General features: G+C 48.7%; 1 protein-coding gene across 1 annotated transcript in view; it reads left to right on the top strand.

Moving 5' to 3' along the window:
• Positions 1-836: 836 nt before the first annotated feature.
• The window catches only part of CAPN2 (calpain 2), a 55,486-nt gene continuing 37,576 nt past the window's right edge, over positions 837-18,746 (top strand). The window contains exons 1-2 of the mRNA XM_073338767.2: positions 837-1,199; positions 5,662-5,731. Coding sequence (XP_073194868.1) covers positions 903-1,199; positions 5,662-5,731 — 367 coding nt within the window. The 5' untranslated portion in view covers positions 837-902. The remainder of the gene's footprint in view (positions 1,200-5,661; positions 5,732-18,746) is intronic.

Below are 18,746 nucleotides of genomic sequence, written 5' to 3'. Positions count from 1 at the left end.
CTCGTCAAAGGGAAAGGTGATACTAATCCTCCAGAGCCTTAAATTCCAGAGGATCCCAAAGCATGTTACAAAATATAAGCATTGCATCACCCATTACTGTCAAATACAGCCAGTTTTGGAGTGGAGGAACTAAAGAGGAAATGCAGTAAAGAGAAGTTTTACATTCAGTACAGGCTGTTATCCCATTTAGTTTACAGGGTAGAGGCCTGGGCTTTGGTGCCCAAAGGTTTGAGTTTTATTCCTGCTGACAACCCAGGCCAGAGATCACGAGAAAGTGATGGGTATGGGATTTTTACTCCTGCGGACCTCAGATACTCAGAATAAGCTACCCTGACAGTCAGAGTGTATAACACAGTGGCTAGGTGGATCATGTCCCCTTCAAATGGCTGATCCATGCAGCGGTTAAGAGCTGATTCCTACCAGCTAAGAGGTCACTCCTTTAGTTCAACTGGCAGAGTTCTGTGCTTTGGAACAAAAAGGTCCCAGATCCTGTTCCCATGTTGAGGGCCAGTTTTTGAAGACTTCTGATGGAGGGAGGAAGCTGTTCAAAAAAACAAAGAAAAGGACATCTGCTTAAGGGGGATAACAGGCACTGGAAAGGCACATCCCAGTAAGGAGGATTGCACCTTACCAAACAGGCAAGATGTAACTGTCAGTAACACTAGCTGACAGATGGTAACACCCCGGCACCGTGCATCACTGCCCTCTAGTAAATACCCTCAGAGGGACACTAGGGGGAAGCTAAAAGCTTTAAGCACGAGCCACACCCAGCTTTTGCTGCAGATTCCCCCCCCCCCCCCCCCCCCCCCGATGATTCACCAGTGGTTCTGGCTCCCAATACAGCTGCTGCTGTTTACTTCAGGTTTCCTACGTCTCTGCTCAGCTGGAAGGTTTGCATTTTTATGTTACCCACAGGAGAGCAGACGGCAGCAAAACACCAGCAGCAGCGGGAGAAGGCAAACATGTCTGGGATTGCAGCTAAATTAGCTAAGGAGAGAGAAACAGCCAGGGGCTTAGGCTCCAACGCAAAGGCGTTTAAGTACCTCAGTCAGGACTTTGAGAGGCTGAGGAACGAGTGCCTTCAGGCTGGGAAACTCTTCCAGGATCCATCCTTCCCTGCGATTGCATCCTCTCTGGGGTACAAAGAACTGGGACCAAACTCACACAAAACTCAGGGCATCACGTGGAGGAGACCAACGGTAGGATACCTGCGTGATGGGCCCCCTGGGCAGCAGGGAGGAGGGCGAGAGAAGGGGGTCAACGTAAAGGGCAGGGCAAAGCCATGCCGTTGTCAGGAATAGCTGTGCTGGCTTGGCTGGTGCGGGGAGTGCAGTGATCAGGGTGAGCTTCCCCCGGAGGGGGGGGGGTTCCCCCTTCCACCCCCATGCAGGGGAAGTTCTGGGGGGGAGGAAGATATTTCTAAATGAAAGAGTCAAAAGATACTGTCTATAAAAAACTGAGCTGGACTTTTCAGTGCATCATGACAGCATGAGAACTGCAGATGAGCTCAACCCCCTGATCTTAACCTCCAACCTCTGAATTTTTAGGGGCAAGGTGGGGGAGGGGTCTGCTCTGAATTTTGCATTAGGTCCTTCTCTTTACTAATGAGCCAAACCCAGTCCCTGGGATGTTACTACCCCAAAGTGGTTGGGGATTCGGATCAGGATCTATTGGCTTGAGCCCATCTCTAGCAGGAAGAGAGATTAAATTACACCTGACTAGGTTATAGAAACTGTCTCTCCTTAAAGGGAGAGGGGGAAGACACATGGATTGAAGGTCCCTGGCAAAGCAGCGCTACCTGACAGCTGTTTAGCCAGGGAGGATGAATGCACTCTTTCCAAGCTCAGCACACACAGCAGTGAAAGCCTGTCTATTGATCGAAAACCTTTTCCCCATCCCATAGAGAAGAATGCGTATTACTGGTTCCTGCTAATGGGCAAGGGATGCACGTCCAAGTTGCCTGGTGCTGTCACACAGCCAAGATATGAGGGTGCAGATGCAGGCAGTTAATGGCTCAGTGATGTATACCAGGCAAACCTAAAAAGTTCCAGCAGTTCGGTTTGGATTTATTCAAAACTCTTTGGTCTATAAAACTAGCTGGAAGGTTTGTGGGAACTGTGGAAATATCTGGGCTTGAAATGCTGAGGCACAAAAATGAACAGGAAGGTTAAGTGAAACTCTGTTTGAACTTCAAAGAGATTCAGTCCAGTTCAAGGGCCAGAGTCACCTGGTGTAAGGTCGGAGTAACTCCATGGGAGTCAGGGGAGCTATATTGATACAAACTTGGGCCCAGATCTTCCTCTCACATCAATTTTATAATTATGCCAGATATCTTGTTTATCTTGAGTTCAATACAGGAAATCTTTTTACTTTTAAGACAGGAGCCAGTATTTGAAGCCAGCCAGAGCCATGGCTGGTTTTCAGTGCCAAACTCCATGAAGGGCAAGACACACAAGAATCCGCATTCACATTCCATTGCCCTCCCACTATGCTTTCAGTTGAAGAGGGCTTTTTTTAACATGTAATAGCCAGTGGGCTGTTCTTAGCTGTTAGTTGACTCATTTGTTGGCATTTCCAATCTATATAACTCATGCCTGTTTACACCTGTTTGATATGAACAAACCCTGCTGATTTAATCCATGTCCCAACTCTCACACCATCCCCACCCTGAGATCCACACCCTGCAGCTACACAGGTCTTTTGTGAACTATACCTGTCAAGTTTTGGAGTTGTTACAATGGATTCTGTCCCCATCACTACTTATTTCTTTTCCTTCTCTTCATCCTACTAATGTTGCCTGCTTCATTCTTCATTTTCCAAATCTCTGTGATAGTCTTTCCCACTTTAATGTCCCTATTTACACACCCCTTCCCCCTGCCCTCTCCATATACCCTTTCCTCTACTCTGACTGTTACAGGGAGGTTATATTTTCCTGCCAGCTGTCTAGCATCCCTTACCACTTTGTTTAGTGCCTATCTTTTGTAGAGGTACAGCTGAATAAAGCTTCTTTGCACAGGGCCACATTCATCCTTGGTGTATTAGGAACTCATTAGGGAAGAATTTGGCTCAAAGTGCTCCCAAGGAGCATTGAAACAGGTCCAAGAACAAATGGAAAAATCCTTCAGGGGTAAGAGCCAAACAACTAGAGCCCAATCAATATGCTATTTTATGAAGGGGCTGGTCTCCAAGCCTCTGTTTACTCAGGGAACCCACTGTGGGGTGGCCAACACTGTACAAAGTTTTCTCTGCTTATGTTTTGCCTTAGAGCCTACACCACCCTCTGCAGACAAGTATGTTAGCTTTGGGTACCATTGCGATCGGTCACTGCAGAAAGCTGCTTTTCTTAGCACAGGGATGAGTTGTCTGAGACATGGAGGCTGTTCTATACAATGTGCCACTCAGCCTTCATCCCTGGCAACTTAAAGGAGCTCGTGCTTACTATGCAATTTCCAAGCACCCATTCAGATCCCAGCAGAGTCCTCTCAGCTGTTAATCCTTCCAAAGCAGATATGGGTTCCTCGCAATTAATTGTCTCAGGGTCCTTCAAAGATTAGGCATTAAAATCTTGTATGTATAAGCCTGAAATTGTGCCTGTTGTAAAAACAGATATTTGCCCTGGTTTTCCTTGGCCATGATTTCCCTTCCCCATTGTTGTGCTGTGTTACCAGGGCCAGCTCTAGGCACCAGCAAAGCAAGCAGGTGCTTGGGGCGACACATCTGTAGGGGCGGCATTCAGGCCATCCTTTCCCCTCCCCCCCCCCACTTCAGGGCCGGCCCTGCCAGCGCTCACCCAGGTAGATGCTGTCCCAGCCCCCAAGCTGCTGCCGAAGACCAGGTGGAAGAGCCACAGCGAGTGGCCAAAGCTGGCCCCGGGACTGGGGTCCAGCAGCAGCGGCGTGGGGGTTGCCCTGGGACTGCTATGGTTTGCGCTGTCGGCGGGCTCCGACATGTGGAGGGTGGGACACTTGGGCTGGGGTAAGAGATTTTTCGCAGGAGTGGTGGGTGAAATTCTGTGGCCTGTGTTGTGCAGGAGGTCAGACTAGATGATCATAATGGTCCCTTTTGACCTAAATAGCTATGAAGTGACGCAGGGTGGCCGTCCCCCAGCGCAGCAGCCGGGGCTGGGCGAAGTGGCCTGAGCCGCCCAGGGGCCGCAGCAGGGCGGCTAGGAGCAGCAGTGGGGCCATAGAGGGGACCGGTGCCCAAGGCGCTGCCATGCGGGGCCTGCGTCCCGCTCTCTGGGGCTCTGCTCCCTGCTGGCTGCTCCCTCTGGGGCTGCCCTGCCCCGGCTCCTCAGTGCCCTGCCGGGGCGATCCACCTGGCTCTGCCCTCCCGATTCCTGGCCGGTCCTGGAGGCAGAAGCCCCGGCTGGAGGGACCCTGGGCTGAGGCATAGCCCGGGAGCCCCATTGCTTATCCTGACCCTGACCCGGACGGGCTGGAGGTGAGAGGTGAGTGGGCGGAGTCAGGGTCCCCTGGGTGCCAGGAAGGAGTCGAGTGGATGCAGCCTCTGCCCCTGCCAATGTCATGAACGGGATGCTGACCACCCGCCCTGGGAGTGAGTTACCAGTGACCCAGGGTTGGGGTGGCAGGGGGTGCGGGTGGGGTGGGGGGGTGAGAGCCCAGGGCTGGGGCAGTAGGGGGCTGCGGGTGAGGTGGAGGAGTGAGAGCCCAGGACTGGGGCAGCAGGGGGCTGCGGGTGTGGGGGGTGAGAGCCCAAGTCTGGGGCAGCAGGGGGGTGCAGTGCAGGGAGGGCACTGGTGGGGGGGAACCCAGGGCTGGGATGGGGGGCAGCCCAAAATTTTTTTGTTTGGGGCAGCAAAAATCCTAGAGCCAGCCCTGGCTGTGTTAGTACACCAGACGCCCCCTGCCCTTCTCCATTCTTGACACGACGGTATCCTCTTTATGTAATGGTTTTGATATGCTTTGCAATGGAGGGGGCAATCATAACTAGGGCTCCGTTTTAGTCACAGGTATTTTTAATAAAAGTCATGGATAGGTTATGGGCAGTAAATGAAAATTCATGGCCTGTGACCTGTCCATGACTTTTACTAAAAATACCCCTAACTAAAACTTGGGCCAGGGACTGCGGGCACTCTGTAGGGGCGGGCCGTGGGTGCTGGGTGGGAGGCGGTGCACGGCCTGGGACCAGTGCTGGGGCGGGGGGTGTTGGCAGGACTGGTAGCCTCCCTACACAGCTCTGACTGGCATGTTTCTGCAGCTCCTAGGGGGAGGGGCGGCCAGGGGAGCTCCGTGCTCTGGTCCTGTCACAGCGCCATTTCTGCAGCTCCCATTGGCTGTTAACCGTGGGGGTGGTGCCTGCAGGGAGCCCTCCTGGCCACTTCGCCTAGGAGCTGCAGGGACATGATGGTAGTAGCCTCCCACCTGCCCCCCCCCGAAGGAAAGCACCACCATGCACCCCAAACCCCTGCCCCAGCTCTGAACCCCCACCCACACCCCCAAACTGCTGCTGGCCACTGCAGAAGTCACAGAAAGTGACTTCTGTGACCAACACACAGCCTTAATCGTAACACACCATGGCTGCAAATGTACAGAAACTAAGATGGTCAGTAAGGAACAGACTTGGGATCTCCGGCATCTTAAGTACACTGCCTATCCCATGTCTGTCTATTTATTAAGTACTTTATGTATTTCATTCCAGGAGCTGTGTTCTAATCCCCAGTTTATTGTTGGAGGTGCCACCCGCACAGATATCTGCCAAGGAGCCTTGGGTAAGACAGAGATCACCTGTTTGATTTTCGGTTGTGGTATCTTAACATGCTGTCCAAGTTCCACACCGTTAGTGTTTCATGTTAGACTCTTAAATAACTGTTTAGTTCTCTCTCCAGTTTCCACCCCTTTGCCTTTTGCCATCTCCCCTTGTATTGTTGATGACCACGTTTTATCTGACCTTCGCTGAAAGCTCCTCCAGATTGGATTCTGTTTTCTTTGTCCATTGTATGCAGCATCACTGTCTGAATTAATAATAATATTTGTGACAAGTGGCAAATGCTATTCTGGTGGGGTCCTGTGTTTCTCCTTCATGTGATGGGTCAGGGTGCTGCCTCTATTGTTGACAGCTCTGCTAGTGCCCTGGTGGGGGAGGGAAGGGGAGTGGGGAAGGGACCCAGGCCTGCCCTCTACTCCAGGTCCCAACCCAGGGGCCTTAGGGAGAGCAGCTGAGCACTTGGAGCTATAGTTCTTTCCCCTAGGCTACCTCCCATTCTGCCCCTTCAGCTTCTCGGGCTTCTTACCCTCTCTCCCACTGGGCAGTCCCTCTGCTCCAGCAATGTTTCCCTCCCCTGCTACTCTGGTCATAACAGTGCTCCTCTAAACTACAATCAGCTCTTCTCCTCCCTTCTCACTGAAGCAGGGGTTTTTATTAGGTCTCTGGCAGGTCCTTAATTGGCTCCAGGTGCTCTAATTAACCTGTAGTAACCTCTCCTCAGTCCACAGGCTCTGATCATCCTGGGGCCCTTATACTTCGCATGGATGACTATCCTGCTGCCATCTGGCCCTGCTGTATCACATACTACGGTTAATTTTCTATTCTGTATAGGTTCTAATACCACCTTCATCACTGTAGCGGCTGAGCATCTTTCAGTAGTGCCTTAAGTGATGTGACTAATAGCTGTCATGTGTGGTTTGTTCTCTCATCCTCTCTGCAATGTGCAGTGGGGTGTTTTGGTTTTTTTTTAAATTAACAAACAACTGTGCAGAGTGCACTAGTCCTGCAGTTTAAAAAAAAAAAAAAATCAGTGAGGAAGGAAATGTTATATGCAGTTTCATTGGGTAAAGGAGCATTTCTGAGCATTCCCTTGGGAACCACCTCATGATGGACCTTCTGGTGTATTGACCCATTTTGATTTTTAAAACACTATCAGTTTGGGGCTCAGGGGTGTGGTGGCCTAGTATGGTCTCATCTTGACATTTCTTCCTCCACAATATGTCTAAAATCCATCCTTTTCTTTCTGTCCAGTCAACACTCTCATCCAGCATCGCAACTCCAGTCATGACTGCTGTGTTATTTATTATGTGTATTGCCTTAGCACCTAGGAGCCCCAGTTATTGACTAGGATCCCATTGTGCTCAGCACTGTAGAAACACAGAACAAAAAGATGATCCTTGCGCTGGAAAGCTTTAATTCCTTCTGTTTGGCTGCCCTAACACCTGCATCACCTCCATGCTGCCAAGATCACCTTTCTTGTCTGTTGTGATGATCACGTCACTCTCACACACGTACATCTGAGACCCTCCTCTGACTCCCTGTTGAACTGCATAAAGTTCAAGCTTCTTGTCCTCACCTTCTAGGCCCTTAACAACTCTGCTCCTCCTTCTCCACTCTTGTCTCCTGTTACATCATCCCTTGCTGCCTCTGCTTCAGTCAATCAAATCACTAAATGTTGTGGTCTCATCCCTCAAGCACACTGTGCAGTCTGCCATGACTGGCATGTTCTTTGTGCTTCAGAGGAAATACAGATTGATTTAAAGCAGCCTGATCCACGGTCTGCCTGTGGTTAGACCATCTATGGCGAGACAGTATCTCTTTTTAAAGATCTTGGCCTCTCTTTCCTTTGGTCACTTGTTTGGAATTGTCAGATTTTCTTCAGTCTGAATGACTGACTAATTTTAAGTTAAAGGAGAACAACAAAACAAGAAAGAACAAAAGTCAAATCTCAGAATGGCAGCTGGCCCTGCACACAGGTAGGCTCCTGAGAAATTTAAAAGGTGCAGTACAGAGAAAACAAAGCCACGAGCACATATACCATATCTCTGAACAAGCTGGTATTAAGCTAAAACTAACAGAAGGGCATGTATATCCATCCCTCCTGATAGATATGTCTATTACTGGCTCATTCCTGAGCTGCCTGCCACTGAGTTTATGCAACTACAGGTCCAACCGGTTCCAGGAGTAAAAAGTTCAAGGTGAACCACGGAGCAAGGTGAAAGTGTAGGGAGTGGCTATTCCAGGGAGGGATCTAAATCCTGCAGTGAAAAATCTCAGTAATCTACTCCAGCCCCTCTGTGCTCCCACCCCAGGCAGTTAGCACTGCTAGGGCTGAACTCACCAGAGGAGAGCCTCTAGGCCAGACTGCAGTACTGCACTGGCTTGTAGTGTCAGGCAGGTGCTGGCAGCAGGGGAAGAATGTGGATACAGGCAATGCTGCAGGAGAAAGAAACTGATTAATGAGGGAGTAGATGATGCGGCTATGGGGTGTAATGTAGTCTTGATATTTTTTTGTGTGTGTGTGCAGGAACTCTGCCCTGACAGGTGTGATTCCTTCCCCTCCCAGCCCCCAGCATGTTTCTGTATAAAAGGCGCCCTCCATCTGGCATGACCGCACAAGTCCAGTGTATGTGAGGTCAAAAGTGCAGGAACATCTTTCCCACTGGTTCCCACCCCACTGCTTTACTCAGCTGTAATACACTTATCTATAGAGAACACTTTTTTGATTTCAGTTTAAAGTGATAAATGCAACTAACTGAAGGGAAAACTCCAAGAATAATTGTTTAGTACAAAATACAAACAAAGGGACGAACGTTCCCAATATTTGCAGTTGTGTTTTCACTATTGTTTTTTCAGTTGGAATTGGCAAGCAATTAAAGGCCAAAAGCATTAAAGGTTGCTTTTCATCAGAACGATGTGGAGGCAAGACACCCTACATTGTTCATTTCAGATCCTACTGCTGCTGTTTTCAAGTTATGGTTACAATTTTTGCACTAATGAGGAAACTGGGTTTTGGTTCATTTAAGAAAGGAAGCTGTGATACGTGGTGGCAATCAGAGTGACTTCCTACTAATAATAAGTAAGGCACAATTTCTGTAAGAGTCCTGAAAATCAGAAACCCTACTTACATTGTGACAAACCTCTGGCCACCTATGGCGTCACAGTTATGATGACGCTGCACGTCATGACCATCTAGAAAGTCACCGTTACAGCAGGGATAGAGAACACCAAAACCACAAGATCCTACCTCTTAAACTTAAGGAGCATCTCTCTTATTTGCTCACAGTATAGAGTGTATTGTTGAATCGTTCTAATTTTATCCAGTACAGGACTGTGATACACACACACACACACACACACACACACACACTGTAGCCGTTCATTACAATGTAAAATATATAATGCATTAGGTTCTCAAAAGCACCAAATATCTCCCCTTTAGGGTTTAATTTTTCAGGAGAGGTGCTTTTATTATTAATTATTATTATTATTCCACAATTCTTACAGTTCTGGCGACAATTGTATTTAGTTCAGCAACATCAGATCGAACATTACTCAGCTATGGTATTTGGCTAAAAAAACCCATCAAATGGGATGTAGTGACTCATTGTGGCAGAAGAAAGGAAACAATGGCCATTGCATAGAGGATGCTTATTCATTCTTTACAATTTTTTTCAAAAGGAAGTCACCATGGTATCACAACACTGGAGCATACACAGCACGGTATCTCTCATCTGTGTATAGACATAAATGGCGCCTCCCTAGAAAAAAAGCTTGAAAAATATAACAAAAATCAGATAGGGTGAAGTCACAAAATTAGATGCGTGTTTTCCTATGATGGGTTTACTGTGTTGTGAGTAACTCATCCATTCCTCTCACTCACTCAGACAAATTAAAACCTGGAAAATGTAATGCCTTATCAAAAAAATTAGTCACTGTACTCTAAGTAATAAGCATGTCTGCTAGATGCTTCTGATGGAAAGCCCCCCTGGGGGAAGAAGAGTAAAACATTAGATATCATAATGCAGTTCACCACTGTGACTATAAAGTGTGTCACATGGAGGCTACAAGTGAGTGGACTATCTTCACTTGATCAGCTGCATCCTGGGCTTGGTTGATTGATTGATTTTTGACCCTAGCATGGGATGGAAAGTCCTTGGAATTATCCCATTTGCCACAGTGAATCCCACCCTGCAACTCCTGGTCTGCCACATGCCAGTATGTTCAGGAGCATACGTGCTAGGTGCAGTGAGTATTGGGGGTAAATCAAAAGGTTACATACACCAGGAGTCAGAATGCTCAAACTTGTGTATGGACCCATCGGCCAATATTTTAAAAGGGCTTAGTGAATTCACAAGGGAGCAGTATTTGCAGCAACAGTCATTCTCAGTGACTAATTAAGGTGCCTTGTTTGAACCAAGTGCAGAGGGTTCACACCAGGCATCTTAATTAAATGCTCTGTGGGGCTGGGGTTATGGAGGGGTGCGGTGGCCAATAGGGTGCATGTAGAGTACACAAGGAGCAACAGCCACTGTTCCAATCTATAGGCTGAAAGAATGACCATGAAACGAATACATCGCAGACTCCCAGGACTGAGAGTCACCTTGTTACCTCTTGCCTGCAACGTGAGGGAGTCTTTCTGGTGGTAGCTGGGTGTCAGCTGCCTAACACTACCAGCCTTTCAGGCACTCTTTTCTGGACTATGCCAGCCCTGTCCATGCCTTGCAGGTTAACAGTGGGTGCACTCCAGTCCCTGAGACCCTTGAAGCATTCCCCTGTGATGTTTAGCCCCTGACACCAGTACTCACAGAAATCCGAGATCCTCTGCCCCCAAAGGATCAGTGTGCCCAGTTTACCAGTTTTACCTTAAAGCTCTGTCCCTGTAAAATGTACAGCACTTAAATAACCCTCCTCTTCTTTTACTGCAAGAAAGAATAGAGATTCAACTAAAAACAGCAGAGAGTGGCAAAAACAAATGGTTACACTACAAAACAAAAATCAGAAAATGCAAACTAGGGCCTACACTTATTAATAGTTACCTTTTCTCTCTAATAAAGTAGGTTTCCCCTGCAAAGTTCAGTCTGTTGCAGAGCTTCACAGAAACCAGAATCCAGATTTTCACAAAAAACATGTCCGTTCCACAAGTTGCACTTCTCCCGGACTTCTGTTATCCTGAAAAATGTTTTGTCTCTATTCATAGACAGGGCGATCCCCTGTCTGTTGTAATAAGAAAAGGAGTACTTGTGGCACCTTAGAAACTAACAGATTTATTTGAGCATAAGCTTTCGTGAGCTACAGCTCACTTCATCGGATCATCTGATGAAGTGAGCTGTAGCTCACGAAAGCTTATGCTCAGATAAATTGGTTAGTCTCTAAGGTGCCACAAGTCCTCCTTTTCTTTTTGCGAATACAGACTAACACGGCTGCTATTCTGAAACCTGTTGTTGTAATGTTCCTTTTTTACCTCCAAGTGGTTTCCGTTGTTTGCAGTTGTCTCTGATGGTTTTCCATGGTTAGTTTTGGGATGCAGCAATGCTAGACAATTAAGCCTTGTATTATATCATTGGCTAACAAGGAAGGGGTGGCAACTCCCTCCTGCTGGAATTATCCCATGATCTCATTTTTACTCCAAGATCATAAAGCATACTTTCAATATAGTTACATTATTCCTTAAATATTATTCATACATACGTCTCACAATGAGTCTCGCTACATTGTGAGCTCTCTGTAGATACCTTACATGTTACCTCTTATGGATAAATACGCTACAAGACATGTATTTGGTGTAGTGAGTTTGTCAGACCTCAGATGAGTTGTTTGACAGAGGGTCCCCTTTTCTTTGCAAAGGGCCTCTCTGTCACAGTAACTTCACTCTCTGCTAACAGGTTTCAGAGTAACAGCCGTGTTAGTCTGTATTCGCAAAAAGAAAAGGAGTACTTGTGGCACCTTAGAGACTAACCAATTTATTTGAGCATGAGCTTTCATGAGCTACAGCTCACTTCATCGGATGCATACTGTGGAAACTGCAGCAGACTTTATATACACACAGAGAATATGAAACAATACCTCCTCCCATCCCACTGTCCTGCTGGTAATAGCATGCTCAAATAAATTGGTTAGTCTCTAAGGTGCCACAAGTACTCCTTTTCTCTCTGCTAACAGTAATCCTACCTTGTGTGTCTTCTTGGTCTGAGCCTCTTGCACACACATGCAATTTCTTACAACCTTGGGCTCAAAATCACAAAGGCACTAGCAGCCTTCACGTTCACACTGAGCCATTAGCATTACAGAGGCATGTGCCAGGCCGGTGGGTAGCGGGCCCTCACTCTTATCCCTGGTGTACAGAGTGAAGACATTTAGGATGATAGGATCAAGTCAGTCAGAAGTCACATGCTACTGCAACAGTGGGGCTTCCTGACTACCATTGCCAGGTACCAGCACTGCCCCACCCAATACCCCTCTGTCTGCATCTTTGTTTACCCAATAAATGCTCCCAGTCCAGGCTTCTTGAGATCCCATGGCAGATAATTACCACTGGATTATCACAGCTGCTTCCTTCTAGCCAATACCAGCTGTGACGACATATTTGCATTTCTTTAGAACAGGGGTGGGTAAACTTTTTGGCCTGAGGGCCACATCTGGATGGGGAAATTGTATGCAGGGCCATGAATGTAGGGCTGGGGCAAGGGGTTGGGATGCGTGAGGGGATGTGGGAGGGGGTGCAGTGTGCAGGAAGGGGTGAGGGTTTCAGGAAGGGACTCAGGGCAAGGGATTGGGGTGCAGTGTGCAGCAGGGGGCTCAGGGCAGGGGGTTGGGGTGCAGGAGGGGTGTGGCAGGGGGTTGAGGGCTCAGGGCAGGGGGTTGAGGTACAGGAGAGGGTGTGGAGTGCGGCAGGGGGTTGGGGTACAGAAGGGTTTCGGGGTGTGGGCTCCAGCCCAGTGCGGCTTACCTTGAGTGGCTCCGAGGGGGCAGCGGCACACAGCAGGGCTAAGGCAGGTTCCCTGCCCTGGCCCCATGCCACTCCCGGAAGCGGCCAGCATGTCTGACAGTGGCTTCTGGTGGGGCAGGTGTCTCCATTGCGCACTGCCCTCGCTGGCTGGTACCATCCCCGAAGCTCCCATTGGCCATGGTTCCCTGTTCCTGTCCAATAGGAGCTGTGGGAGGCGGTGCCTGCAGGCGAGGGCAGCACACGGAGCCCTCTGCCCCCCCACTTCGTCCCCCAGGTGCCGCTTTAGGCCCGCTGGCCCAGATTGTGGCCCAGATTGAAAGCCCTGATGGGCCGGATCTGGCCCGCGGGCTCTAGTTTGCCCTCCCCTGCCTTAGAGGGTAGTTTAAATACATACTTCCACTGAACCTCTGCAAATGACTCATGGGGGAGTGCTGACCCCCTCATCTCTCTATATTTTATGGAAGAGTAGCTAAACTCTTATAATTATTAATGAATAATCAGTCACTAGTGAGGTATATTAATATTTCTAACACTTATGACTATAATCTAAGTTAATGCACCAAGAGATAGGTAAAGATAGGATGAGGAACACTGAGCCATTTATACAGGAAATACAGTGACAAAAATAATGGATTCCTCGTACTTATCGCAGAGGACGCTCTATGCATAGCATGCCTAGACAGATGTGGGGTTAATTCTGGTGGAATCACAGTGGGATTTCTGTAACCTGCCACTCCTTTCCTAGAGGTTTATTAGACAGTCTGTTCTTCTCACACAAAGTCTCTGTCACGCCTTGGGCTTGGCACTCCTGTCTCTGCCCAAGGACAATCTCTATCCAAACCTGTCAGATAGCTAAGCTTGTAAAAGATGCCAGTCCCTGGAGTCCAAGGGTGATGGAGCAGTGTTTCCTCACACATGGCTAAAACTCCGTATTCCATCACCAGGCTCTTTACTTGTACAGCCTTCAATTTACTATGACTTAGTGGGCTAAATTTCCAGTAACCGCTGGAGTAGTGGGACCTGAACAGTAACAATCTTCTACTCAAGGTGGTCCCAGTGCTCACATCCCTTCCACACATGGAAACCGTCAAAGGCTCCTGCTACCCTTCACTTCCTGGATTTTGGGGTGGGAAAAGGGAGAATGTTGTGTGTCTGGTTTACACCTCTGGAGCCTGAGAAGCCCCCATAGAGAGGATCCATGGGTACAGGCTCCAAGTTATGTCAGATCCAACCCCCGCAAGCCCAGGAAAAAAGGCAGCATACATTACAACAGACAGACTCAGAGAAGTTTACAGTATTGTTATGGTTAGAGTGAGCTCACCCCCAGGCTCTTGTATTTGCATTGTGGGTTGAGCAATCACGAGGAAAAAGTGCCTCCTGACCTGAACCTCCACAAGCTAGGAGTGTAGAACCTGCCTCCAGCTGTCCCACCCAGCCCACAGAGCACAGGCAAGGGGACCAGCTGTAGCTCTGCTCGGTGTCTTGTTGTACTCCACTCTCAGAGACCGACAGCTTTATCTGCCTCCCCAACCAGGCACTACACACACTCCTGGCAGCCCCTGAACTCTTCTTCTTATTCAGGCTGATCTCACTCTTGGCACATGGCCATTAGCTGTGAACTAAGTCTGGTAAAAGGTGTCTGGCCGACTAAGAACCCTGGAGGCTGAAATCTTCTCTGCATGCAGCTCCCACACATATGCCTTAACCCTGAGCATGAGGCGGTTGAGTCTCCAGGACCCATTCAGTGTCTGGACTCTCTATGGAGATGGCTGGGCCCAATTAATGTAATGGTGGGTGTGTGCGATTTGCAGATCAGTCCACAGGAACTAAACAGTCAGCGCAGTTCACGCTGGTTGTTAGCCAGGCATTGCCCTTCAGTCACTGCCAAAACAGGACAGAGTTGCACTGGGCATGGGGAAGTGAAAGCTCTGAATTCCACAAGGCTGGGATGTTTGCTTTGTCTAAGTGTTGCTTTCAGTGCTTTGCACTACAAACAAGGGGGGAAAGCCCCGGCATACTGCAGTGAAGATGACCCATCCCAGCGTGAGGGAACAACGGAGCCAAAGCCCAAAAGGAAGGAATTAAAACACATGACTTTGGCTACTGTGCTTTTTTTTTTTTTTTTTTTTAATGTTCCTACATTCAGAAGGGGAGTTTCAGCTGGAGCTATTCCTTCCTGTGTCTCCAAATGCACAGGAGGGGGGAGGAGGAGGAGGTGGGGTGGCCAGACCAGAGAGCTCTTTATTGATTCAAAATGTGCTCAGAAATCTCTGCAGTACAGCTCAGCTGTAATAAACTCTTGTCCCATACAGACATAGCCATTAGCAGGGATGGAACCCAGGACGTTCCTTCAGTGCCGAAAGCAAAAGACCCTAAAGGAATAAAGCTGTTAGCTGGGCATATGCATCAGGCTCTTAATTTTGCTGGGCTCTGTCCATCAAGAGAGACATGATCTCATCCGCCCCCTGATCACCAGGCCCACCGACAGCAATTCCGGGCCCCAGGGCAGAATAGTCAATGGGCCCCCATGCATGCACAAGCCACGCCCGCGCGGACTTGGTCCACCTGATATTTGGGAGATTCTGCGCCTGTGCTGGCTGGTGCCCAGCAAGCTGCTGGCTGTGATGCTGGGCGTGCTCTTCCGGCACAGCCAGGGCTTTCATATGCCCGCCTGGTAGGGTTGCCAACTGCCTAATCGTGCAAACCCAAAGACCCTTGTCCTACCCCCTGCCCCGCCCCTTTCCTGAGACCATGCCCCTGTCCTGTCCCTTCTCTGAGGCCCTGTCCCCTGCTCACTCCATCCCCCATCCCCCTGTTGCTTGCTCTCCCCCACCTTCACTCACTTTCACCAGGCTGGGGCAGGGGGTTGGAGTGCAGAGTGCAGGCTCTGGGAGGAACATAAGAAGATAAGAATGGCCCTACTGGGTCAGACCAAAGGTCCATCCAGCCCAGTATCTTGTCTGCCGACAGTGGCCAATGCCAGGTGCCCCAGAGGGAGTGAACCTAACGGATAATGATCAAGTGATCTCTCTCCTGCCATCCATCTCCACCCTCTGACAAACAGAGGCTAGGGACACCATTCCTTACCCATCCTGGCTAATAACCATTAATGGACTTAACCTCCATGAATTTATCTAGTTCTCTTTTAAACCCTGTTATAGTCCTAGCCTTCACAACCTCCTCAGGCAAGGAGTTCCACAGGTTGACTGGGTGCTATGTGAAGAAGAACTTCCTTTTATTTGTTTTAAACCTGCTGCCCATTAATTGCATTTGGTGTTCCCATGATATAAGAACTAGGGGCCAAGTAAATAACTTTTCCTTATTCACTTTCTTCACACCACTCATGACTTTATATACCTCTATCATATCTCCCCTTAGTCTCCTCTTTTCCATGCTGAAAACTCCTAGCCTCTTTAATCTCTCCTCTTATGGGACCCATTCCAAACCCCTAATCATTTTAGTTGCCCTTCTCTGAACCTTTTCTAATGCCAGTATATCTTATTTAAGATGAGGAGACCACATCTGTATGCAGTATTCAAGATGTGGATATACCATGGATTTATATAAGGGCAATAAGATATACTCCATCTTATTCTCTATCCCTTTTTTAATGATTCCTAACATCCTGTTTGCTTTTTTGACTGCTGCTGCACACTGCATAGATGTCGTCAGAAAACTATCCACAATGACTCCAAGATCTCTTTCCTGATTAGAGGAAGTTTGGGTGCAGGAGGGGATGATGGATGAGGGCTCTGAGAGGGAGCTTGGGTGCGGGAGGGGGTGAGGGGTGCAGGCTCTGGGAAGAAGTTTGGGTGCAGGAGGGGTGCAGACTCTGGGAGGGAGTTTGGGTCTGGGGTGTGGTCTCTAGGCTGGGTCAGGGGGTTGGGGTGCAGGGTGCGGGCTCTGGGAGGGAGTTTGGCTGTGGGAGGGGATGTTGGGTTGGGCTCTGGGAGGGACTTGGGTGCAGGGTGTGGGCTCTAGGCTGTGGCAGGGGGTTGGGGTGCAGTGCTTACCTCAAGCAGCTCCCAAAAGCGACCAGCACGCCCCTCTGGCAGCGGCTCCTAGGCAGGGGGGCCAGGAGGTCTCTGCATGCCGTTGCCTGCAGACACTGCCCCAACAGCTCCCATTGGCTGCAGTTCCTGGCCAATGGGAACTGTGGAGTTGGCACTCAGGGAGGGAGCAGTGCGTGGAGACCCCCTCCCCAGGGGCTGCAGGGCTTGTCAGCCGCTTCTGGGAGTGGTGCAGAACGAGGGTGGGCAGGAAGCCTGCCTTAGCTCCACTGCACTGCCCCCAGGCCCTTTTAAATCACCCAGGCCCCTGGGCAATTGCCCCCTTTGGTCGGCGGCCCTGCCCATCACCACCATATCCTACCAGCATACTCGTGCTCGCAGCCTTTGTTACTATTTTTATGGCTAGTAGGAAACCATTTATCACTCTTTATTGTATATGATAATGATATGCGGTGGAGCATCTTAACCAAAATACCAGACAAACTATACCTGTCAGTGGCTCCAGGATTTTAGGAAGAGCTCTGATCTTCCTTAAACCTCCTTTCCCTTTCCTCTGGGCCAATAACTTCTTTAATTGTCCTTGGTGGAGACAGAATGAGCCAGTGACCAAAACCCTCTCAGTTCAAGGATTAAGAAAGAAGAACTTGTGTAAAAACAAGATCCTCAGTGTGGAAAGAATTTCTGGGGATTCCTTTCCACGTGCATCTGAACCCAAGCGGAGCACGTGACTGTTTGTTTGGGGATTCCTTGGTAGAAAAACAGAAGAACAATGGCACTTCTGTACAGACAGGCTGTGTATGGGAGAGCATGAGGCCTCTGCATTCATTAGCCTAGAGGGCTGGTTGCAAGGGGCCCTGCAACCTTTCCCTCCACAAATAGGATCATTTTGAGGTTCTGAATAACCCAGGCAGCAGGGGACAGAGGTGTTTGTAACTAATTGCAAACTCATCCAAGGCCAGAAAGGACCATTGTGATCATCTAGTCCAGAAGTGGGCAAACTACGGCCCGCGAGCCACATTGTTATACCAATAAAATAAAATCAGCAGGATCTTATTAAAGGGAATAAGGCAAAATGCCACATTTATTGTGAATACAGAAAGAATCATAGTAAGCAGTTAGTTATAGCTATAACATTCCATTCCATTTCATATTTATTCACACATTCATTCATACACACATGCACAAAGTTCTGCAAGGTTGTCATCATAGTTACCAGCCTTAGAGTTGCTTGTGCCAAGCCACTGGCCAGGTGGCCTGGACATGAGGAGGGAGCAGGACCTTGTCAGATGCCCATCTGATGCTCCTGGAAGTTGGTTTGCAGAATCAGACCCCAAAATTCTCAGTTTCTAGAGTCCATTTTTATAGGAATTTATTCCTATGCCAGCCTATGGGAATTGGTTCATCATGCTGTTGCTGAATCAATCAGCAGATGGCACATTCCTGGTGGCTCCCTGCTCCCAGATGTTATCTTGTTCTTTGATTCTCCCATCCTTGAAGCTGTTGGGTGGATTTCAGTTTGCCCTCTGGGGGTCCTCTGGTTGTTTCCACTTGATGCCGTCTTCAGACGATGGACACTGGATTCTTAGGCTGGCACCTCCCTGATCATTCAGTTATTATCCACACCAAGCATCCGTCCACATACATCCTCTATCTCTATTTTAATCACAATTGTTAACAAAGCAAAATGAATACAACAAAAGGGCGGGGAGTCTCTGTGTGCTGTTTCTGTTGTTACAAAGTATTGCTTTGAGTCTCTCTGTGTGTGTGTAGTTGTTGTTACAGAGTATTGCTTTGAGAACAGACTCTGTTTTAGGATGTACTAACACAATTAGCAGCTTGCAAGTTTCACACAGAGGGGGAGAGAAACAGTAAAAATAAGAGACCAAAAACCAAGAGACCTCTTAATTAGTAATACCCTCGAATTTAAACTATGGGGAATCAAACTAATTTGTGATTTTAATACAGAACTTCTTTAATATGATCCACCATAACAACATCTGGCCCGTGGGACTGTCCTGCCTGGCCCTTGAGCTCCTGGCTGGGGAGGCTAGCCCCCGGCC

Source organism: Lepidochelys kempii, chromosome 3 (assembly GCF_965140285.1).
Source record: "Lepidochelys kempii isolate rLepKem1 chromosome 3, rLepKem1.hap1, whole genome shotgun sequence".
Lineage (NCBI taxonomy): Eukaryota > Metazoa > Chordata > Testudines > Cheloniidae > Lepidochelys > Lepidochelys kempii.
This window is presented reverse-complemented; position numbering and strand designations above follow the sequence as displayed.